The sequence below is a fragment of the Thalassophryne amazonica genome, chromosome 2 (genome assembly GCF_902500255.1).
Source record: "Thalassophryne amazonica chromosome 2, fThaAma1.1, whole genome shotgun sequence".
Classification (NCBI taxonomy): domain Eukaryota; kingdom Metazoa; phylum Chordata; class Actinopteri; order Batrachoidiformes; family Batrachoididae; genus Thalassophryne; species Thalassophryne amazonica.
In genome coordinates, this window is record NC_047104.1 from 36,528,135 (window position 1) to 36,552,724 (window position 24,590).

Here is a 24,590-nt window from a genome sequence, read left to right on the forward strand (position 1 = left end):
ATGATTGCGTTCCACACAGCTGGCATGGCTCAGCTGAAGATTGACTGGCACACTCCTGACTGATCGGCCAGCTCACGCTGGAATGCCCCTGTTGCCAGGAAGCCCAGCATGGTCAGCACCTGTGTGAGCACAGACAACTGCCTGGCTCCTCACCGTATCAGTGGCCTTGGTAATCAAATTTGGTTTATGAGCCAATTATCGTCATTTGCAAGTAAATCCTCATGTTCCCTGAATACACGCTCATGTCAGATTGCACCATTTGCAAGGTCCTCTGACACTAACGCAACCACCATTAGTGCCATTTTACGCATCACATTGCGCATGGTTTTATATCCATCCATATAATTGCAAACACGTGGGTGTGTTAATTGTTCGTCACTGTGTCTCTGATGTGCACTTCACTCTAATGACTTCTTGTTATCACACTGTTAACGGTTCTCTGCATAACTTCTATGTGTCAGTAGTGGAACAATAGTTGCAGAAATGTGCGTATGCCAGCCGGGATTTTTGTGTGACGCACCGCACATTTCCACGGTCATTTCACTTTTGATACATCTGAATGTTGGTGTGGAGATGGATGTACACCACGTTTTTGTGCGTAAGCAGGCTTTGTACGATGCCCCAACTCCTTCTAATGGCATTAGATGTGACCCCTGTGAACATATTGTGAGGCTCAGACTCAAGCATTCACTGGGTATTGTGTCTGTTGTCTCAGTCCATGCTCAGACTACGGTGAGCAATATCTGCAGCTTCATTCTGTGATTGATGACACAGATTGGACTCTAGTTTCACCTGATTTCATACTTCATTCTTCTGTTCATCATCAAACAAATGATCATCAATGCAAGTGTTTCTCTTTGTCTCAGGGTCTGACAATAAAACCTCTGGTAAATTGGTTGAAGGTTCCTCGATCTACCAGCAGAAAGCCAACCATCAATGAGGAGATCCATGAGAGGGTGAGCGTGTTTCTTCTACTCCTACTCAAACCTCTTAACCCTCTTCATTTTTATATTACAACATGACCGACAGTACCGACATCCAAGTTAAGACCACTGTGTTGCTCAAAGGCACAGAGGAAGCAGAAGGCTGCCTTTTTTCCAAATGTTAGCAACTGGTTTGGGAGGTTCAAACCAGCAACTCACCAGTCATCGGCACCCTATACAGGGTGTACTGAACCTCTCACCCAATGCCTGCTGGCATAGGTTCCATAACCCCCACCCTGCCCCGTAACCCTTAATTGCTTCAAAAATTAATGAATGACTGAACCATCCAGTCAAGGTTTTTTAACCTTCCAACTAGCACTTTCTCTGTGTGCTGTTGAGCCAGACAGTGCCAAAGTAAAACCCCTTGTTTCCAGGCGTTTGACCACATCCTCACTGCAGTAGAGGACATCGCAGGACTGCAGGGATACCACCACTGGAGGGACAAGTGAGTCCTGCAAAACAAATGTTATGTTAATGTATGTGTGTGGACAATTTAATCTTCCATTTCCTACTGATTTTTGACTGCCCATGTAGACATTCTACTGTGATAAAGATAGAAACATGGTGTCTAACCAGATCCTTACTCTGGATGGCATTACCCTGACCTCTAGTAATACTGTGAGAAATCTTGGAGTCATTTTTGATCAGGATATGTCCTTCAATGCGCATATTAAGCAAATATGTAGGACTGCTTTTTTGCATTTGCGCAATATCTCTAAAATTAGGAAGGTCTTGTCTCAGAGTGATGCTAAAAAACTAATTCACGCATTTATTTCCTCTAGGCTGGACTATTGTAATTCATTATTATCAGGTTGTCCTAAAAGTTCCCTGAAAAGCCTTCAGTTAATTCAAAATGCTGCAGCTAGAGTACTGACGGGGACTAGAAGGAGAGAGCATATTTCTCCCATATTGGCTTCTCTTCATTGGCTTCCTGTTAATTCAATTTTTAATTTAAAATTCTTCTTCTTACTTATAAGGTTTTGAATAATCAGGTCCCATCTTATCTTAGGGACCTCATAGTACCATATCACCCCAATAGAGCACTTCGCTCTCAGACTGCAGGCTTACTTGTACTTCCTAGGGTTTTTAACACACACAAGGCCAAGGACTGGTCAAATGACCAATCTACCTCTAAGGCCCACAGGAGAGTCAAATGACCCCAAGATCCCCTGTGGAGAGCTACTTCTGTTATGTAAACAAGGAAGTCTCAGAACACCTCAGGGGAGGGGCTGACTTGGCTAGCCACATTCTTGTGTTTGCATATTTGCTGCCTGTGTGCCTGCTTAGCTGAAAGGGCTGCTGAAATGTACCAAAAAACCCACCAACAGAAAACTTTGTTTTCTGGATTTTATTGAAATGTACCAAAATGTACCAAAAAACACACCAGAAAACCAAAATATATACAATAGGTACAGGTTACAGTCACTCACAATGACTAACAGTCCCCACACTGCCATGGAAGGTCTTTTCTGCATTTGCCACAAGTATACCTGTCGCATTTCAATACAATTCAGAAAACAAAATTTCATCTCTCCCCCAGGGTAAAGTTATTAATCCACCTAAGCGCAAATCAGCAACCCTTTCAGCTAAGCAGGCACACAGACAGCAAATATGCAAACACAAGAATGTGGCTAGCCAAGTCTGGGCGTCTGAGTGAGGTGTTCTGAGATTTCCTTGTTTACATAACAGAAGTACAGAACAGTACATAACAGAAGTAGCTCTCCACTGGGGATCTTGGGGTCATTTGACTCTCCGTGGGCTTTACAGGTAGAAGAGAAAAGCTTGGACCTCCCAGTGTTAAGAGTAGAATGGGAGGCAGAGCCTTCAGCTTTCAGGCTCCTCTCCTGTGGAACCAGCTCCCAATTCGGATCAGGGAGACAGACACCCCTCTACTTTTAAGATTAGGCTTAAAACTTTCCTTTTTGCTAAAGCTTATAGTTAGGGCTGGATCAGGTGACCCCGAACCATCCCTTAGTTATGCTGCTATAGACTTAGACTGCTGGGGGGTTCCCATGATGAGTGTTTCTTTTTATTCACCTCTTTTTGCTCTGTATGCACCACTCTGCATTTAATCATTAGTGATTGATCTCTGCTATCTTCCACAGCATGTCTTTTTCCTGATTCTCTCCCCTCAGCCCCAACCAGTCCCAGCAGAAGACTGCCCCTCCCTGAGCCTGGTTCTGCTGGAGGTTTCTTCCTGTTAAAACGGAGTTTTTCCTTCCCACTGTCGCCAAGTGCTTGCTCACAGGGGGTCGTTTTGACCGTTGGGGTTTTTCTGTAATTATTGTATGGCTTTTACCTTGCAATATAAAGCGCCTTGGGGCAACTGTTTGTTGTGATTTGGCGCCATATAAATAAAATTGATTTGATTTGATTTTGATTTGATAAGTAAAGGTTTTGGCCTGAAAATAATTAAGTTAAAGCACGTTGCATCCGTAAAATATTCACAGCGCTTCGCTTTCTCCACATTTTGTTATGTTACAGCTTTATCAGAATGGAGTAAATTTATTTTTGTCCCTCAAAATTCTACTCACAACACCCCATAATGACACCATGAAAAAAGTTTTTTTTGTTTGAAGTTTTTGGAAATTCAAGGCTCTGTCACACCTTGATGATTTTAACCAGTGTATGCCAACCGTATTAAAAAATGCTGACATAAGTTCAGTAAGTTAAGGGTAAGATTTTTATAAGTTAAGAGCAAGCTGAAGCACGTTGAAACATGCTGAATCTCGCTGATATACGTCCTGATAAGCTAAGCTCCTCAAAAAATTTTGGGCATGCTGAAAATTTTTAACGACTGCCAACATGTGACTCATACGTCCCGCACATGCTGGACATACGTTCTATGAAAGTTATGCGATTGTTGACACACGTTTCTTGTAATTACTCATAAGTCTAAATCCGTCCATTAATGCTGGCCACTGATTGGCTGAAAGCCACGGTCCATATGCAGAACGACTGTTTCATTCACACACGGAAAAAATATAAAGTCTGACCTGTGCATTTCAGTCCAGTTCACCATCAGAGGCGGACATGAATCCACATAAAGCTCCTGATTTTTGAAAATGACCTCAGAAAATCCTTTAATTCGTGGCTGAAAACGTAGCATTTTAAAGCAAGTCCCTCTGTGTTTTTTCTGCTCCAGGTGCATTTCTCATGTTGGTACTGCACTCTGAACACACAGAAGTGCTGTAATGAATTAAACTTTTAAAGTGCCATGACTGTGGTGTGATCATCAGATGACCTGATCGATCGATCAGGGTGATCACGGCTGATTAACGCGCTGTTTAAACATTTCAAGCGCCGTGGCTGTCGGTGATCACCACACCGACAGATCACACCAACAGATCACACATCACTTCATTCAGATCACACCTGATCGCAGTCGACTGGTACTTTAAAAGTTGAAATCATCACAGCGTTTCATTATTCAGGTCTGTGATGAGCTGATCAGCTGATGATCAGGAAGCTGCCAGTGTGTTCAACATTTAAAGAGTCAGCCCTCTAATCATTCACGGCAGCATTTCCCACAGCCAGTTCACTCATCAGCATTCTGTACACAATGAAAATGGTCCACCAAGATAAAAAATGAAAATAAAATAATGTTAAATTACTCTTCTGACCCGCACCACACTGTGCAGTACTGACCAGAACCACTGGATGGATACAGGGCTGTTGGCAGTCACTGGATAATCGTCAAGGTGGGACAGCTGCATTAATTTATTAGACGTATGACAGCGTGTGCCAGCATTTTTAATACAGCAGGCATACGCAGGCTAAATCATCAAGGTGTGACAGGGCCTTCATTAAAAAGCATGATGCTGCCACCACCATGCTTCACTGTAGGGATGGTGCCTGGTTTCCTCCAAAGAATGATGCCTGGCATTCACGCCAAAGAATTCAATGTTTGTCTCATCAGAGCAGAGAATTTTGTTGCTCATAGTCTGAGAGTCCTTCAGGTGCCTTTTGGCAAACTCCAGGTGGGCTGCCATGTGCCTTTTACTAAGGAGTGGCTTTCGTCTGGCCACTCTACCATACAGACCTGATTGGTGGATTGCTGCAGAGATGGTTGTCTTCTGGAAAGTTCTCCTCTCTCCACAGAGGAATGCTGGTGTTCTGACAGAGTGACCATCAGGTTCTTGATCACCTCCCCGATCACTCAGTTTAGATGCATGGCCAGCTGTAAGAAGAGTCAGGGTGAATCTGAACATCTTCCATTTATAGATGATGGAGGTCACTGTACTCCCTTCAAAGCAGCAGAAATGTTTCTGTACCCCAGATTTGTGCCTCGACACAGTCCTGTCTCAGAGGTCTACAGATAATTCCTTTGACTTCATGCTTGTCAGTGCTTGACATGCACTGACAACTGTGGGACCTTATATGTAGACAGGTGTGTGCCTTTCCAAATCATGTCCAATCAACTGAATTTACTCCGAATGGACTTCAATTTAGCTGTAGAAACATCTCAAGCATGATCAGTAGAAACAGGATACAACTGAGCTCAGTTTTGAGCTTCATAGCAAAGGCTCTGAATACTTATGTACATGAGATAATATTCATAAATTTTCAAAAATTAAAATAAACTTTTTCACATTGTCATTATGGGGTATTGTGTGGGGGGAAAAAATGAATTTCATTTATTTTGGAATAAGGCTGCAGCATAACAAAATGTGGAAAGAGTGAAGCGCTGTGAATATTTTCCAAATACACTGTATTTAGGCACTGAGGCCCCTTGATACTGGGGCTTATCCCCAAATTCTAGAGCATGAAGTGGATGAGAGGCTATGACTCCCCCTGAACAGCGTGTCACAGTGATGGAGGTTACTTCCCCAGTTTCTGTGAAGGCTCTCAGTTGTCCAGGTGGTTTCCATAGTAGAGAAGCTTGAATCTTCATCTAGACTGGGTTACTTGACACGAGGACGTTTCGCTTCAAATCGCAGAAGCTTCCTCAGCTAAAATTCTTGCTCTGATAGTCTGACTTCTGTCTTGACCCTTTCTCTGCAACTACACTACTTTCCTACATCATGATCTAATGGTTAAGCGTTGGGCTTGAGACCAGAGGATCCTCAGTTCAAATCCCAGCCTGACTGGAAAATCACTAAGGGCCCTTGGGCAAGGTCCTTAATCCCCTAGTTGCTCCCACTGACATCGGGGTGAATGTGAGGCATTATTGTAAAGCACTTTAAGCGTCTGTTGCAGATGGAAAAGCGCTATATAAATGCAGTCCATTTACCATTTTACAGGGGTCAAAAGTTAACGTTGCCTCAGTCTTACAAAAACTGATGAAAATGATTGGTTAACAGGGTTCTAAAAAGGAATAGTTTGCTCTGTCTGTCATGCTTATTTATCACATTATAAGATAATATATATGTCATAAATCCAAGGGCTGAGCCAGTATTTTGAAAGGGGGGTAGAGTAACGCATCACCATTTTTACATTTTTCAGTGCCATTTCCTGCATTTTGGTGCACATTTTACCAAAAATACAACACAGAGAAAAGAAACATTATGACCTGTTTTTGTTTTATTAATTTGAAATTGTATTGTACAATCTTCAATTTGATGCCATGACATTATGATGACAAGTAAGAGAGAACGTTTGAAATGTCTGTGGCTAAAAAAAGTGAACTCCTTTGCTACATTTTGCTTAGGGTGCATCATTTACCCTATTTTTTAAAAAAATCAGAAAATCTATATCTGTACCTACAGTAGAATAAACCTTGTACGCTTACTAAAGTAAACTTCCATGAGAAATGTTATTAAATTCCATTGATATCTACTGGGTCCACTGAGCCTCTGAAGTTTCCCACTAACAGTGCCCATAAAGCCGGGCTGAAACTATTGTATTTTTTAAAATAACGCCAAAAATAATGGATTTAGCCCTATCCTGGAATACCTCTTCAGATTTGTTTGGTGTCGTCACAGATGGTATCAACTTTGAGTCCCAATGAACGTTCCCTGGCTCTTTGGAATGACTCTTATCTTGGCATTCTCATCTGACAAGGCTATTATCCTCTCTGCAGGGCCTTTATCTGTGCTATCATTGAGATGTTGGCACAAGGTTTCAAGTTGTGCCATCATCAGTTTTGCTGCTTCCTATTTGGAACAATGCTCAGATGTTCAGTCTTGGTTGTGTCACATCATACATCTGAGGACTTGATTGCAGTTCGGAAGCCTGGATCCTGTTATGATAGCATCATCTTTGCTTATAGCAGCTCCCAGTCCAAAAATGGGCTTTGACTTCCTTGTTGCTGTTGCTTTTGCATTTTGGCTTGGGCTATTATCCTTTTGCAGTGGCTTACTAGCCATATGACAAAGTACTGACAAGTACTACTGGATGCAATGTAGACATTCTGGACTAATGCAAATATTGGGACAAATTCTCTGGTAAGTACTAAAAATAAATACTTGGGAATGATTTCCACGAACTGAAACTACTTTGACAGACTATCAATAAGAGCACCAGAATAACAGCAGAAAGAGTAGACGCACTCATCTCATCAATCAACCCTCAAGAGCAGCAAGAACTTGCCTTAGAATAATGCAGAAGTCTAGATCTACCTGTATTTTTGTAGGATGGTTCCGTGGATCCATGGTGCAAACATTTTCTATATTATTGAAATCATCTGATGACTAAAGTTATTTGAGAAAAACTGATTTTCTGCAGTGGCAATATGGACTTGGTGAGGAAACAAATTTAGAGGTTTGGTGCACCCACTAGACATTATACCATCCAGCTAATATTAGACTGATTTTCTTTTCAATGGTATTATCAAATTTTAAAATTGGGTACACGTTGAATTTCCAACATTGAGGCAAATGATACACACAAATGGTTTGGTATGAATGTATCTGCGTAGCTGTGTCACTTGTTGCTGAACAGAAGGTTCAGAAACAGCATTCGACAGGGATTTTAATTTTTTTGGTCCATGAAAGGGGGGCATGTGCCCTCACACCTCCATGCCATCTGCCACCACCTCCCCCCCCCCCCCCCCCGACTCTGGATCTGCCCCTGTAAGTCATGAAAACCTTGTTGACCTTGTTTAACCTTTACTTTGGATATCAAGCATTCAACCTGGTCAAAACTATTCCATTTCTTAATCCTGTTAGCTCAACTAATAATTTGCATCGCTGTTAATCAAAATTGGAGAAACTCAGAAACCTCTGTCACAGTTTTTGCTGTTTTTACCCTGTAACTCCATAACATTCCATCATCGTCGTGGCGATCCCTCAGTGATGAGGAAGATTGTCTCTTGATCGACTCCGAGACAGGATGGTGGACGCAGAGATTATTGAACAGACCCAGTCTTGATGCACACTGTTTCTGACAGATGCTGCACGTGGGTACTGCAGGAAGCTTCTCTCAGTCAGGATCTTGCTCTCTCTCCTTCTTCTTTCCCCTCTTATCCTCTGTGTTGTTTGTCTGCATTTTTTGAAGACTTTCACTCTTGTGTGGCTCTGTCCCTCAATTGTTCTTCCCAGAGATAATCAAAACTACCCATGTGGTATCTTTAGAGTAGATTAGATGGAACTTTATTGATCCACTGGTAAATTTGGGTTCCAGTAGCATTGTATAGCAGCACACAGGGTAAGAAGCACACAGAGTATCAAAAGTGAAAGTAAAAAAACAATTGCAGTTATAAATATAAATACCAGACATACTGATCAATACTGGTTTACTGGCTACTACTGCTCCTCTCCTTCCCATCCTCTGTCTTCCTGTTACTCCTCCTCCCCCCGAGTGAGGAGTCTGATGGCCTGAGGGATAACGGATTTTTTCAGTCTGTTGGTCCTGCACTCGGGAAGAGGAGCAGTCTGTGGCTGAAGAGGCTCCTCTGGTTGCTAATGACGGTGTGCAGAGGGTGACTGGCATCGTCCATTAAGATCAGACAAACAATGTATATTATACAATGGATATTATACTTCTCAATGTGATTGGAGCATTTTTAAATTCATAGGGCCCTACCTGGCTACAGCTTCCACACAGGGTTGGCTATCGTACGTTTATGAAGTCCCTATAAATAGATGACCAAATTGTCATACCAAATGTTTTGCAACCCTGGTGGTGACCAATGTATCTGACCCACGGACAAGGTTATGATGTGATTCATGGCTGACATTATACCAGGTAGTGTCACCTGGTGTCACCTAGTGAGAATGACCCTTGTTATGCTGTGTTTACACATAACGACAACAAGTCACGAATGCCACAAAGTATACATTCTTGGCCGCTGATCACGGATGTGATGATTCTGGGCCGAGGCGTCAGGAGTCCTCAGGAACTGTTGCAACCTGTTACCACACGTTACAATTAATGGCACATTTCGCTGGCGAATTATCACGAATCATTACACACGGTCAATAATAATGTTACACGTTGTTGCACACCATTGCACGTAACAATGCATCATTCTGTCACATTGTGAATCAGGGGAATTGTCTCCACACACACACACACACACACACACATTCAATCTAATGTCAGCTGCTGAGTTGTGCAGAAAGGAGGAGGAGCCGGAGAGAGCCAGATTTCCGGCTGCACGTGGCTCTCATCTGTCTCAGACTCGTTCTCCCGAACATCAGGCACAACAGCAGGTGGAACACCTGCAAGAGTGCGCTGAGGAACACTGGAACGAGACTTAGCTGACTTGGCAAACTGCAGCAGTGAAACTGAACGCGGTGCAGCGGGGTTTAATTGTGCGCACGTGACAGAAAACAGTGCTTCGTAGTGGCGCGCAGTGAAATGTGACACCGCGCTACAATCGTGTCAAAACTTGACAGTTTCCGTGTCAATTCGTAACAATGCGTGACAGTTTGTCCAAAAACCATCACAGGAACCATTACGAACGCTGTCACACTCTGTTAAGGATCACCACTAATCAAGACAGATCAACACGCTCAGTTGTGAACTCCACGGCATGAGGCGAAATGAGGGTGGTGCGTGACATTCGTGGAAGATTTTTTTGACAGCCAAAGACATGCTCCATGAAGATCACACACAGACACGCACTGTTAAGAGACCTATTCAGATGCGTTAAGTCACATTAAGAATGTCAGGAATGTGCCACGAATGACAGAAAAAAATGCCATTCGTAACGTGTCCTGGTCTATCTGTAAACGCAGCATTACTACTTTGCTTTGCATAAGAGGTATTTGTAATTGTAACAATCTAAACAATAGCTATTTCCAGAGAGAGCTTTCCACCAGTCATTTGGGATGTTCCCTGTCTCCCAGATATCTTCAAATGATAAAAGAGCATCTTCATTAACCTGGAATCAACCTGGGTTCCTGCCTACAGCTGTTTGTCAGCGTTTGCAAGCTCACTGAGCTTCAGTGGTTCACAGATGATTCAGAAGAACCCTGACACAGAAAATGCTCTACCCATTCTGAAAATCACTTAGTCACAACAAATGTATATCTGTTAAAGTAAACAGGCAGAGTGTTAATCAAAAAGCATTTCAATAAGACATCAAATGAGACTGTGTTGTGTTGAGTTTGACATTTCTAAGCCCTGCCTTAGGAACCTGTTGAGACACACATCTGTGAGCTTTGCAGATCAAGGAACAATGTATACTGTAGATAGATTTGTGTGTTTGTTTGTCTCAGGTGGGAGCAGTTTGATAAGAACTACCTCAGTAAGCTGCTGCTGAGGAAGTCAGTCTACAGGAAAAGTGAGCTGTGGGAGGCTTATCAGAAGATCAATATCAGGGATGCCATCAGTGTCATTGACCAGGTACCGATGAGAGTTCACAGCCACTTTATTAAGGCTCCAGGTATACCTGATAACATCTTGTAGAATACCCCTCTGCTGTGTTAGGAAATCAGGTGTGGACAATAACATGCAAATTAATGGCAAAGTTAATCGTGATAGAGTGAAGACTTCTCTCCACTCTTCCACACTGAGAAATAAGGGTATCATTACTGCACCTAAAGGTGCATTTGTCAAAAAAATGTCCTCTGTGGTACATAAATTGGCTTTAATGTGATAACTGTGGACTTCTGTTTGATTTTAAACTCACAAAATCAAGTGTATTAATGAAAGAGAGTCAATGTAGTAGTCCTATATACAGTATGTATATAGCTGGTGGGCCCAACTCCTATTCAAGGGTGAATGAGGTCAGTTAAATGTGAGACCCAACCTCCAGTCACAAAAAATGAAGCCACCCAGAACAGGAAAAAGTTGCAGTTTCTTCAATGGCCACTTGAGACTGGCTCTAAAAGCAAGCAGGTTCCCATAAAAGACCAGGCTAAAATATCCAACTTTAGACTTATAGCTAGTTTCAAGTGTTGGGACATTACTTTCAAAAATTGTTATAGTTATGAGTTACTTCTCCCAAAAAGTAACTGAATTAGTAACTCAGTTATGACATTAGAAAAGTAATTAGTAACTAGGGAAAGTAACTATTGCTTTACTTTTTAAAAAATGGTCATACTGTACATGTCAATGAATTTGCCACCCCCCCACACCCTTTAATGAATTTTAAATTTAACTGTATGCTTGATTATTTACAACCCCAATTCCAATGAAGTTGGGACGTTGTGTAAAATGTAAATAAAAGCAGAATACAGTGATTTGCAAATCCTCTTCAACCTATATTCAATTGAATACACCACAAAGACAAGATATTTAATGTTCACACTGATAAACTTTATTGTTTTTGTGCAAATATTCGCTCATTTTGAAATGGATGCCTGCAACACGTTTCAAAAAAAGCTGGGACAGTGGTATGTTTACCACTGTGTTACATCACCTTTCCTTCTAACAACACTCAATAAGTGTTTGGGAACTGAGGACACTAATTGTTGAAGCTTTGTAGGTGGAATTCTTTCCCATTCTTGCTTGATGTACGACTTCAGTTGTTCAACAGTCCGGGGTCTCCGTTGTCATAGTTTGCTGTTCATAATGCGCCACACATTTTAAATGGGCGACAGGTCTGGACTCAGGCAGGCCAGTCTAGTACCAACACTCTTTTACTATGAAGCCATGCTGTTGTAACACGTGCAGAATGTGGCTTGGCATTGTTTTGCTGAAATAAGCAGGGACGTCCCTGAAAAAGACGTTGCTTGGATGGCAGCATGTGTTGCTCCAAAACCTGGATGTACCTTTCAGCATTGATGGTGCCATCACAGATGTGTAAGTTGTCCATGCCATGGGCACTAACACACCCCCATACCATCACAGATGCTGGCTTTTGAACTTGCACTGGTAACAATCTGGATGGTCTTTCTCCTCTTTTGTCCGGAGGACACGACATCCATGATTTCCAAAAACAGTATGAAATGTGGACTCATCAGACCACAGACCACTTTGCGTCTGTCCATTTCAAATGAGCTCGGGCCCAGAAAAGGCGGTGGCGTTTCTGGATGTTGTTGATGTATGGCTTTCGCTTTGCATGGTAGAGTTTTAACTTGCACTTATAGATGTAGTGACGAACTGTGTTAACTGACAATGGTTTTCTGAAGTATTCCTGAGCCCACGCGGTAAGATCCTTTACACAATGATGTCGGTTTTTAATGCAGTGCCGCCTGAGGGATCGAAGGTCACGGGCATTCAGTGATGGTTTTTGCCCTTGCCACTTACATGTAGAAAGTTCTCCAGATTCTCTGAATTTTCTGATTATATTATGGACTGTAGATGATGGAATCCCCAAATTCCTTGCAATTGAATGTTGAGAAACATTGTTCTTAAACTTTTGGACTATTTTTTTACGCAGCTGTTCACAAAGTGGTGATCCTCTGGTGGTGATAAGTATCTGGGCACCCAAATTGACAATAAATTATCTTTTGAATTGCAGGTTAATGCAGTGTGCAGTAAGGTGCATCAAAGAATGCACTTTCTGTGAAAACTTAGGAATTACAACGTAGATGGTGGCTTCATGAAAATGTTCTACAGTTGCTTTGTGGAGTCTGTGTTAACCTTTTTCCTTCCTGTATTGGCTCAACTTATTGAACCTTAAGAATCGCAACCGTCTTTGTACTATTGTCAAGGAATGTGGTAAAATTATGGGAACTCAGTGCATGGACATCATGGACCTTTTTAAAACAAGGATTGTGTCAAAAGCCAGGAAAATTATGGCGGATTCGGCACACCCTCTGCACTCACAATTTAAGTTTCTGCCCTCGGGCAGATGCCTGGTAATGCCCAGATGCAGAACCAACAGACTAAAAAACTCTTTATTCCCACAGCCATTGCTCTCCTAAATAACACCTAAGGACTCACTGTTGCACTTACGTCTACACTGACTTGCACCTTATTTCTTGGTTTTTGTTTTGTATATTTATTCTGCTGTGTTTTTATGAACTTGTATGATGTGTTTTTATGAATGCAATTTTTACTACTGACTGCACCTGAATTGCCTCCATGGGGACTAAATAAACGATCAAATCAAATCAAATCAAATCAAATCCTTCCCCATCTTTGCCTGTGAAATGCTGAGCCTTTTGGGGGTGCTCCTTTTATACCCAATCATGACACTCACCTGTTTGCAATTAACCTGTTCACCTGTGGAATGTTCCAAACAGGTGTTCTTTGAGCATTCATCAACTTTCCCAGTCTTTTGTTGCGCCTGTCCCAGCTTTTTTGAAATGTGTTGCAGGCATCCATTTCAAAACACAGTGAACACAGCAAGCAGAACAGCAAGAGAACACAGTGTGAGCAGCTGCGCGATGTGTAAATCGTGCAGCTGCTCGCACTGTGTTCCCACCTGCACGAACCGTCACAGTGGCATCATGCATGCCTGCCTGCCTGTTCACTCAATGTTGTTCGTCCATACGAGCTGTTCCGCCGTGAGTCACCCTGAATTGTACTCATTCATACTATGTGTGAAGGGCGACAACTGTCGAGCTGATTTCACTCTATAATAGAGTGTAATTTACTCTATTTAGACTGGGATAAGAGTAAATTTTACTCAGCAAAATGTATGTAGCTGCATTTTATTGTCAGTAACGGTAATAGCGCTGTAACAATGGAAACAGTAATTAGTTAGATTACCCGTTACTGAAAAAAAATACAGCATTTGTGCTACTTTTCCCTTTCTTGAAAACTGTGTGGGGGCCATTGTCGATGTTTTAAGCAATACAATTGTGCATAGTTAGGTGTGTGGAAAGCTAGTGTGTGCCACTTAGCTGAGTTCAGCACTCCACTCGCAGACACCGCTAGCCATGGCTGCTAGTTGTTGTGGAGCACCGTGTCTTTTCTGAGTCCTTTCTCCGTAAACTCAGCCTGTGAGGTTGAGAGATGTCTGGGAAGGGTTTTTGGAGTCATGAGGTCACTGAACAGAGGCTTTTGATGATGTTGACATCTTTGCAGCAGGACGAATATCCGAGTACCTTTGGTTCCTGATGCTTCCAGTCCTACTGTTTGGTTATGAGATGTGGAATCTCACCATGGACAGAGAATCTTTGGTATAGGTGTCTACAGAAAATTACTTTTTCTTAATTTACTTGTGGATCAGGGGTTAAAGCTCCTACCATACATTGTAACATGCTGACTGCAGTGTCCCAGTGTAGTATTTTACAATAAAGATAAAAATGTACCCCAAAGTATAGCTATAAAACAAGTGATTCTGTTAGGACACTCAGATGTGGTGTGCTATACATGTATTGTGATGGAGCAACAACTACAGCGTGACTGTCACGTGGCACATTATTCTGACGATCCATTATGCAGGTGGCTCAGTGTTGAGAATTCTAGAGACTGGACAAGACTGAGGACATGCTCTTGTATTACATGGCTGCAGCAGATAGATAGCTATTTATAGAAAGTCATTATGGATCATTGTCTGCATGGACAGCTGCCACCTGAGACCCAGGGCAGTTCCATAGCTTGATGGATGCAACAGTGCGCAACACCAGCCCATGATCAAGACCTGACTTGGCCTGATGGGCTACTTTTTCATTATATGCGTTCTGCTTTAGATGTGGTTTGAAAGTGCAGAAGTGGCACATCTGTTGGATACCAGTTGGACTACCAGTATTTAGGATTAGGATTTTCTGTTTCCACTTCATTTGCATCATCGCAGTCCACCAAGATGTAAATAGGTACCAGCCTTGGGGTAGCATCCTCAGTTGCACTGGCATCCCATCCACGGTCTAGAGCAGAGGTCTCAAACTGATTCCAGAAAGGGCCAAGAGGGTGCAAGTTTTATTTGGAACCACCCACTCCAACAGGTGATTTCACTGATTAACTGATTCCATCTGTTCAAAGTGGTGTTAATCAGTGAAATCACCTGGTGGAGTGGGTGTTAAAAGAAAACTTGCACCCTCTTGGCCCTTTCTGGAATCAGTTTGAGACCAGAGGGTCATAGATCCTCATTTTTGCCAATCACCAGCCTGATAGGGCTCAAGGCCTGAACAGGACATATTACTTCTTATTCATGACTATGCTGCAAGAGGTCCACCACAGGACCCAGTGATATAGGAAACTAGGCTGCGAGCTCTTAACGGAAATCTCATCAAATACAATATATTGTGGGTACCAGTGAGCGTACAGATAACATAAATTATTCATGCAGATTTCTCACATATGACATGAATTATTCATGCAGATCTCTTTGTGCAAATAGTTGCAATTTGCACAGAAAAGAAATAAAATTTGCTTTAAAATTTTAATGAGAAAATGCTGCTATAACTGGCACGTAATGTTATCACTGGACTCTATGATAATTTTGTCATTTATTGTAGGGGGGTAACGTCTTGACCTCGGCCCGGTTATCTCTGCCATCTATGGCTAGCAGAGCATCTTTCCCTGAATTCACCAATGTCACTAATTACCTGTGAGTAAAATCACTGACACACACAAGGCCCAAGTCTTTATTTTAAATTTTTTTGGACTACATTTTTATTTTATTGCTTTTCCAGCTTGAAAGCAGATGTTCACATCAGTTTGCAATAGGCATGTGGAGATTAAGCAATACAAATCGGTATCTAGATACAAACATGCGCAGTGCGAGTGTACCGATTTATTCAGTGTGCATCGATTCAATTGACGGGTGAAATTGTGATGCATCGCTCGCTGCGTGCTTGCATCGATTTTTTTTCCCGAGCCACATTGAATGCACCATCACTGCCCTGCACTTTGTTTTGAACATGGACAGAAGCCAGAAAGCACATTTCTACCGCAACCAGAACAGCTGTAAGCAGTTGGAAGAGGGTTTGATGCACCTAAAAGTGCCAGGTTTTGGTCCTGATCAGGGTTTTGATTCTGTTTGTTCCTCTTTCTTTTCCTCACCATTACTGAGGATTTGTTAGTTGTTTTATTTTTTTCACATTTGTTCTCTGTTCTGTTTTGCGTTGCCACTTTGTTTCTTTGTTACTTTTCATACTTTAGTCATAGTTCATTTCCATTCTTGTTTTGTTCTGCCAGTTTGTGTTTTCATTAGTTTATGACTTGTTTATTTTGTTCTTCTCATTTGTGACATTGTTATGCTTTTGTTTTCTGTTATCATGTAGTCTCTGTTTTACTTATAGTTTGTTTAGCCACTGTGTTTTCTTAGTTCCAGTTTAGTTTTGTCTTAGTATTAGTAGTTATTTATTTTCTTATTATTCTCTGATCAGTTCTTATGTAGTTTTTCTTTTGTACTTAATATCTGATTGCTCACTTTTCTGTTCTCATGTTCACGCTCAGTTCACTCCTCCCAGCCACCACACTTCTGCCAGTTTGTTGTCTCCATACCCATTCCAGCTCTTTTCTCAGTCCTGTTTTTGCCTAGCCATGTTCCCGAAATCTGCTCTGTGTTTTTTGACTGCGCCTTTGGCCTCATCCCTGAAATCTGTGTTTGCTCGTGCCTCTGAACCCTGCTTGATTATGACTGCGTTTTTGCCTAGCCCTGTTTGTACCTTAGCTCCACTGACTGATAACTTGTCTACCGTACCTGAGCCTGGAATAAAGACGACTTCTTTTACACCTACATCTGGTCTGGGAGTCTGCATAGAGGGTCCACCTTCTTTGGGTGGCAGGCACCCTCACAGCCTGATCAAAACATTTAAATCAGGCATTTGGACATACTTTGGCTTTTTTTTAAAAAAGATGGGAAACTTGACAAGACACAGGTCATTTGCAAAGAATGCCGTGCTGCTAAGGGGTATAGACACAGCTGCAGATTGCAAACCGAGCTCCGGCAAAACTGGTAAGAAAGTATCTCAAAGTATCTCATTCAGAGCGATGTTGTCTTACTGTGTACTGTACTGTTTAAGGTCTTAAGTGTGATGAAATTGGTTCCAAATTTGAGGGAGCCAATTTCTGTTCCTTAAAGTTGAATCTGGTAATTTTTCTAGTTCTAAGGAGTAAAACAAATCCTATGCCTCTGGTAGAATCGGAAGAAGAATACCATCATACCATACTGAATTGCAGCTTCTTATTTTCTGTTCAAATTTTTGGTATAATTTCTTTGCATCATGTTGAATCGCAATATATCACACCAAATCGCATCATATCGCATTGTGAGGAATTCAGTCGCCATCAAATATGTGTCAAATCGCATCGAATCGGGAACAAAGGTGAATCGTATCGCATCGTATCCTTAGTATCGTCATATATCGTCATGTATCGCTATATGTATCATATCACTGGTAGTGTAACGAGATGCGTATCAAATCATTGTCAGTGATGAGCTTCACATGCCTAGTTTACAAATCGAAGGGCACACAGATTGCATACCTCCACCCTGGCTAATAAATCACTCTTCCATAGTATGTTTTTTTTTTTTTTTAATGAAAAAGTATTTTATTCTCCTGGGTATACATGCCCAAAATTTAAAGGAGGAATAAGTTATTCTCAAAGCTTTTGGCATTTTTATTAATGAGGAAAAAAAAAAATCTGTACTAAAAGAACATTTAATATAAATAAAATATCTGTGGTCTCAACCAGAATCAGTTATTTCTGCATCAAATTAACAAATAAAAAAGCACACATCCCTCTGGGTCAGACTGAATTCACAGTTATTTTTTAAGGTTTTGATTTTTTTCATAATACAACCTCTGGCAAAAATTATGGAATCACCAGCAACGGAGGATGTTCATTCAGTTGTTTAATTTTGTAGAAAAAAAGCAGATCACAGACATGACACAAAACTAAAGTCATTTCAAATGGCAACTTTCTGGCTTTAAGAAACACTATAAGAAATCAAGAAAAAAATTGTGGCAGTCAGTAACGGTTACTTTTTTAGACCAAGCAGAGGGAAAAAAATATGGACTCACTCAATTCTGAGGAATAAATAATGGAATCACCCTGTAAATTTTTAGCCCCAAAACTAACACCTGCATCAAATCAGATCTGCTCGTTAGTCTGCATCTAAAAAGGAGTGATCACACCTTGGAGAGCTGTTGCACCAAGTGGACTGACATGAATCATGGCTCCAATACGAGAGATGTCAATTGAAACAAAGGAGAGGATTATCAAACTCTTAAAAGAGGGTAAATCATCACGCAATGTTGCAAAAGATGTTGGTTGTTCACAGTCAGCTGTGTCTAAACTCTGGACCAAATACAAACAACATGGGAAGGTTGTTAAAGGCAAACATACTGGTAGACCAAGGAAGACATCAAAGCGTCAAGACAGAAAACTTAAAGCAATATGTCTCAAAAATCAAAAATGCACAACAAAACAAATGAGGAACGAATGGGAGGAAACTGGAGTCGTCTGTGACCGAACTGTAAGAAACCGCCTAAAGGAAATGGGATTTACATACAGAAAAGCTATACGAAAGCCATCATTAACACCTAAACAGAAAAAAAAACAAGGTTACAATAGGCTAAGGAAAAGCAGTCATGGACTGTGGATGACTGGATGAAAGTCATATTCAGTGATGAATCTCGAATCTGCATTGGGCAAGGTGATGATGCTGGAACTTTTGTTTGGTGCCATTCCAATGAGATTTATAAAGATGACTGCCTGAAGAGAACATGTAAATTTCCACAGTCATTGATGATATGGGGCTGCATGTCAGGTAAAGGCACTGGGGAGATGGCTGTCATTACATCATCAATAAATGCACAAGTTTACGTTGATATTTTGGACACTTTTCTTATCCCATCAATTGAAAGGATGTTTGGGGATGATGAAATCATTTTTCAAGATGATAATGCATCTTGCCATAGAGCAAAAACTGTGAAAACATTCCTTGCAAAAAGACACATAGGGTCAGTGTCATGGCCTGCAAATAGTCCGGATCTTAATCCAATTGAAAATCTTCGGTGGAAGTTGAAGAAAATGGTCCATGACAAGGCTCCAACCTGCAAAGCTGATCTGGCAACAGCAATCAGAGAAAGTTGGAGCCAGATTGATGAAGAGTACTGTTTGTCACTCATTAAGTCCATGCCTCAGAGACTGCAAGCTGTTATAAAAACCAGAGGTGGTGCAACAAAATACTAGTGATGTGTTGGAGCGTTCTTTTGTTTTTCATGATTCCATAATTTTTTCCTCAGAATTGAGTGATTCCATATTTTTCCCTCTGCTTGGTCTAAAAAAGTAACCGTTACTGACTGCCAAATTTTTTTTTCCTGATTTCTTATAGTGTTTCTTAAAGCCAGAAAGTTGCCATTTGAAATGACTTTAGTTTTATGTCATGTCTGTGATCTGCTTTTTTTCTACAAAATTAAACAACTGAATGAACATCCTCCGAGGCCGGTGATTCCATAATTTTTGCCAGGGGTTGTATTAAAGATCATAAAAGACACAAATGTAAGTTCCTCATAAACTAATTATCTCACAGGACATCAACATACTGTGCCATCATCATCATCATTGCATTTTACATCAACAAATTTTCAACTAATATACAGTATTCTGTTTTTTTAAACAAATAAAACAAACGCAGTATAACCAAAAAATAAATAAAACGCACATTTCTGACACTGATAAAGTTTCAAACTGTAGATATATGTTACAGAAATTCTCAGTAAAAACATTTGTATGTACAAACACAAATGTCAGTTTTCAGGAAAAATAATTTGCTTTTTTGTTATTTTATTCTGTTTTATGTTGTTTATGTTGAAGTTTTATGTTGAAACAGGCAGTGTGTCTTAAAGAAGTGCCACAACTTTTGAAATCATGCAGATGTTTGATGATGATTGATTTAAATTAATATTTTTAAAAAATAGATTGTGCAATATGTTTGTTTGTTTATCTTTCTTACTGATACATAGTGTATCTGTGTGTTTGATGATAAGCTGAAGCAACCATGAGAAACGTTTATTGCTGTTTCCTACCATATTTTGTCTTTTTGTCTAAGCTGTGTGTGTGTGTGTGTGTGTGTGTGTGTGTGTGTGTGTGTGTGTGTGTGTGTGTGTGTGTGTGTGTGTGTGTGTGTGTGTGTGTGTGTGTGTGTGTGTGTGTGTGTGTGTGAGACATATTCCAGGCGAGAGAACGGCAGCGGTGTTTGTCTGGACCTCCAAGTGGTTGACAACATCCCTGGGTCCAAAGTACAGGAGGACATGGAAACGCATCATGTTCTCGCTGAAAATCTGTACAAACCCAGGAGACGGGTAACAGACACACACCTAACTGAACAGTTTTGTTCCTTCTGATTCTAATGATTTGATGTTTGATTTTGTGAACAGCGAAGTTTTTTTGTAACATTACTTTCATTGATTGCATTTTTTTCTCATAACATTAAGCCCAAGGCTTTGAGCCAGTGTCGCTGAATGAATTGTTCCCCCTAAATATCGCTTCCCTCCACCACCACCTTCACTGCGCATGTGTCATTTCATAGTGCCAGAAGAAAATTCACAGATTATCGCTTCGTTTCTGCTTAAAACTGCACTACAGTCATCAGTTATCTCAGCGACAGATATGTGAAGCTTTTGTACATCAATCATTTCCACATAAATTCAGCAATATTTCATAATACAAGATGGGGGAGTTGTTGTATGGCTGGGGGGGGCCTGGCTGCCTTTTGTTTCTGTTTTCTGTCCTGTCTTTTGTTTTTCCTTCCAGGTGGCTTGCATTTGGGACTGAGTGGCTGTGTAGCTGAGTTTATCAGGACCTCACCCTGATCACCTGAGGCTGATCACCTGCGGCTCATCAGGACTCACAGCTGTGGTGCATCTACATGGATTGGAACATGGTGGCATTTAAGACTGGAGTACACAGTGTGTATTTGCCAGAGACTCGACCTTGTGACCAGACGGGTGAGATCGTCGTCTCGAGAGCCATCTCATCATCAGTGGATGCAGAGAACGTCCAGGTTTGATGCATGGTCTGTGAAAGAGGAGGGGGTGAGGTCTCACGCTCGTCAGCACACTTCCTGAGACTGGGTTTGTCGCGGCCACCTGGGGGGTGTCGGCGGGGTCCTTGGGTCCGAACTGGTTCTGGCTCCGGACTGTTTTGTGCTGCTGGGAGCACACCGCAAATCCGCCACGCCAGACCGCGCACTTATTTGTTTGTATTTTTTCACAGCACTGTTATGTTCATTAAACTCTGTTATCCGTGCTCTGCTTATTTTATACTGGGTCCTTCAAACGCTGGTCGGTTCTCCGGGCTGCGTCCGACACATAACAGTAGTCTCTGGCCAAACATCATGGACCCAGCGGTAGCAGAGACGGTAACGCACTGGGAAGGCGGCAGCAGACGTTCAGAAGTTATCCGGATCAGTTGCGGGTGCTCTCCGCCCGGATGGTGCGCGTTGGAGAACCCATTACTGAATACTGATTTGAGCGCTCGTGCAGCCGTGTTCCTGTGTTTGTGCCTTATCTGTGGGTCATGGTGGAGTGTGACTGGCGACGGCTTCGCGTCGCACTTCGACCGGATAAGAGGTTTGAACGGGAGCTGCAGGAGTGGGTCTGTAATGGGTGAACGCGCACGGCGGAGCTCTGTGGCACGGGTCACTGTGCTTCCCGTGTGACAGTTGTAGCCCCGTTTCCCCGGATGAAGAGAACTACTGCGTCTGTTGTGTCAGCTCCGGTGTTATTTAGTTAAATCACATTTTTGGTTGTGTGTTACACAGAGCTGCGCACAGAAAGGCAGCATGAGTTTGTTTTCTCAGTTACCAAAGGGGGTTTTTCATTTTTAGCACTTTAGCTCCCTCTTTTGGTGACTGAGTCACATTACCGTCAAGCTCTTAAGTTGGAACAGGTGTGTTCCATTTGTTTGAGCTTGACGGTATAAATCACTTATTAGTTTTGTGTGTGTTCATTTTGTGTGGGTGTTTTTTGAGTTGGTTTTTGTGTGGGGTTTTTATTTGTACACTATTTAGTGTCTGGGGTCGTGACCCTGCAGTTCTGTCTGGAGCAAAAAAAGGACCCAAGCAACTTTATGTTAGTCTGTTAGTCTTTCTTTTTATTTCTTTCAGTTTCACCTCCCAGGGTTTGATGGGACGGTCCCCTGGGGGGTCATGGGGGGGGGGGTAATTGGGTTGTTTTTTCTTTTTCTTTTTTGTTTTTTTTTGTTTTGTTTTTGTTATGCCCTCTCTCTCCTCTGACTCCAGCCGGGTGAGCCGTAGAGTCGGCGTTGCTGGAGTGGTGCAGTTTGGTTATGCTGGGCGTTTCCCAGGTAACCTCTGCACCCGGGAGGGGGGGGGGGGTTGGGGTATTTTCTTTTTGTTCCCTCTCTTCTCCTCTGGCTCCAGCCGTGTGAGCCATAGTGTCGGCGTTGCTGGAGTGGTGCAGTTTGGTTATGCTGGGCGTTTCCCAGGTAACCTCTGCACCCGGGAGGGGGGGGGGGGGTTTGGGGTGTGTTTTTTTTTTTTTTTTGTTGATTCCCTGTTCCACCTCCGGCTTCAGCGCGCCTTTGAGCCGTCTGCCATCGGCGTGGCTGAGGTTTGGGGCAGTGGGATATACCCGCAGCTGGTGGCTGGTTTGGAAGTCGGAGGAGTGGTGCCGTTTTGTGCCGTCTGCCATAACCGCTGTTCCACTCCTCCCGGTTGGCTTCTGGGGTATAGTCACGGTTGGTGACACTGGACGTGCTTCCAGTTTCCACTGCGCCAAGGGGGTGGGGTTGAGGTTGTTTTGTTTGTATGTTTTTTTTTTTTCTCCTTTTGTTTTCCCCCCAGTTTCCGCCCTCAGGGTTTGACTGTGGTGTCCTCTGGGGGGGGGGAAAGGGCTGTGGGTCCATCTAGCCATAGACGGCCGGGGCTGGGTCCGTTGGTCATGAGGGGAGGCGTCTCCTGGGGTTGATGGAATGGTCCTCTGGGAGGCGCTGGGAGTCCCCGCGGGTGACATTGGATCCCAGAGGGACCTCGGCTGTGGTTATTACTCCTGGAGCTGGCGGGATGTCCTCTGGGGGGTGTTGGTCCCTACATGTCGTTGGGGGGGGGGGGTGTTAGTGTTTTTATTTGCTAGCTTAAGTTTGGGTTTTTCTTTTCTCCTCTTCCCGGGGTTTGATGGAACGGTCCTCTGGGGAGGGGGGGGGGGTGTTAGCATTTTTATTTGTAAGCTTAAGTTTGGGTTGTGTTTTTCTTTTCTCCTCTTCCCGGGGTTTGATGGGACGGTCCCCTGGGGAGGGGGGGGGGGGGTGTTTTGGTTGTTTGTGTTTTGTCTTTTTTGTTTTATGACTAATCAGACTGTGAACATGGTTGGACAAAGGCTGACCGCACAGGTTCAAGAACTCCTGGTCACACCTGTGCTAACTGACTGATAGAAACAAGGGCAAAGATGTAGCCAGAGGAGAAGACATCAACCGTTCTGTTAGATGAAGATTCTGTTGGAAGATGAATGTGGATACGGTTTCCAGCCATGGTCCCTGGAGGGGGGTGTTTCTCCTGGGCCAGGTTTGTGTGGTCGCCGGGAGGCTTCCCGTGAGGGTGGGGTACTGTTGTATGGCTGGGGGGGCCTGGCTGCCTTTTGTTTCTGTTTTCTGTCCTGTCTTTTGTTTTTCCTTCCAGGTGGCTTGCATTTGGGACTGAGTGGCTGTGTAGCTGAGTTTATCAGGACCTCACCCTGATCACCTGAGGCTGATCACCTGCGGCTCGTCAGGACTCACAGCTGTGGTGCATCTACATGGATTGGAACATGGTGGCATTTAAGACTGGAGTACACAGTGTGTATTTGCCAGAGACTCGACCTTGTGACCAGACGGGTGAGATCGTCGTCTCGAGAGCCATCTCATCATCAGTGGATGCAGAGAACGTCCAGGTTTGATGCATGGTCTGTGAAAGAGGAGGGGGTGAGGTCTCACGCTCGTCAGCACACTTCCTGAGACTCGGTTTGTCGCGGCAACCTGGGTGGTGTCGGCGGGGTCCTTGGGTCCGAACTGGTTCTGGCTCCGGACCGTTTTGTGCTGCTGGGAGCACACCGCAAATCCGCCACGCCAGACCGCGCACTTATTTGTTTGTATTTTTTCACAGCACTGTTATGTTCATTAAACTCTGTTATCCTTTGTACCATGCTCTGCTTATTTTATACTGGGTCCTTCAAACGCTGGTCGGTTCTCCGGGCTGCGTCCGACACATAACAGGAGCAATCAGAATGTGGCAGCAGCACATCTGAGTCTGACTCTCTGAGTCTGACTCTCTACACCCAAAGTGATCAAAGGGAATCGTGTGGTTATTAACCATCAGATGACAATGTAAAGCATCTTAAATCATTCTAACATCAGTTTTAAGCAGAAACGAGACCGTTTTAACAGAAATGGGGCGATAATCTATGAATCGCTGCTGACACTCCGAAATGACGT

The 24,590-nt window shown here is 42.7% G+C and overlaps 1 protein-coding gene across 1 annotated transcript in view; it reads left to right on the forward strand.

Annotated features, from left to right (window-relative positions):
* Positions 1-24,590, forward strand: part of slc9a5 (solute carrier family 9 member A5) — a gene marked incomplete at its 5' end in the record, with an annotated part of 96,836 nt that overhangs the window by 53,513 nt on the left and 18,733 nt on the right. The window contains 5 exons of the mRNA XM_034184962.1: positions 867-956; positions 1,358-1,428; positions 10,589-10,715; positions 15,665-15,756; positions 20,338-20,464. Of these exons, the coding sequence (XP_034040853.1) occupies positions 867-956; positions 1,358-1,428; positions 10,589-10,715; positions 15,665-15,756; positions 20,338-20,464 (507 nt within the window). The remainder of the gene's footprint in view (positions 1-866; positions 957-1,357; positions 1,429-10,588; positions 10,716-15,664; positions 15,757-20,337; positions 20,465-24,590) is intronic.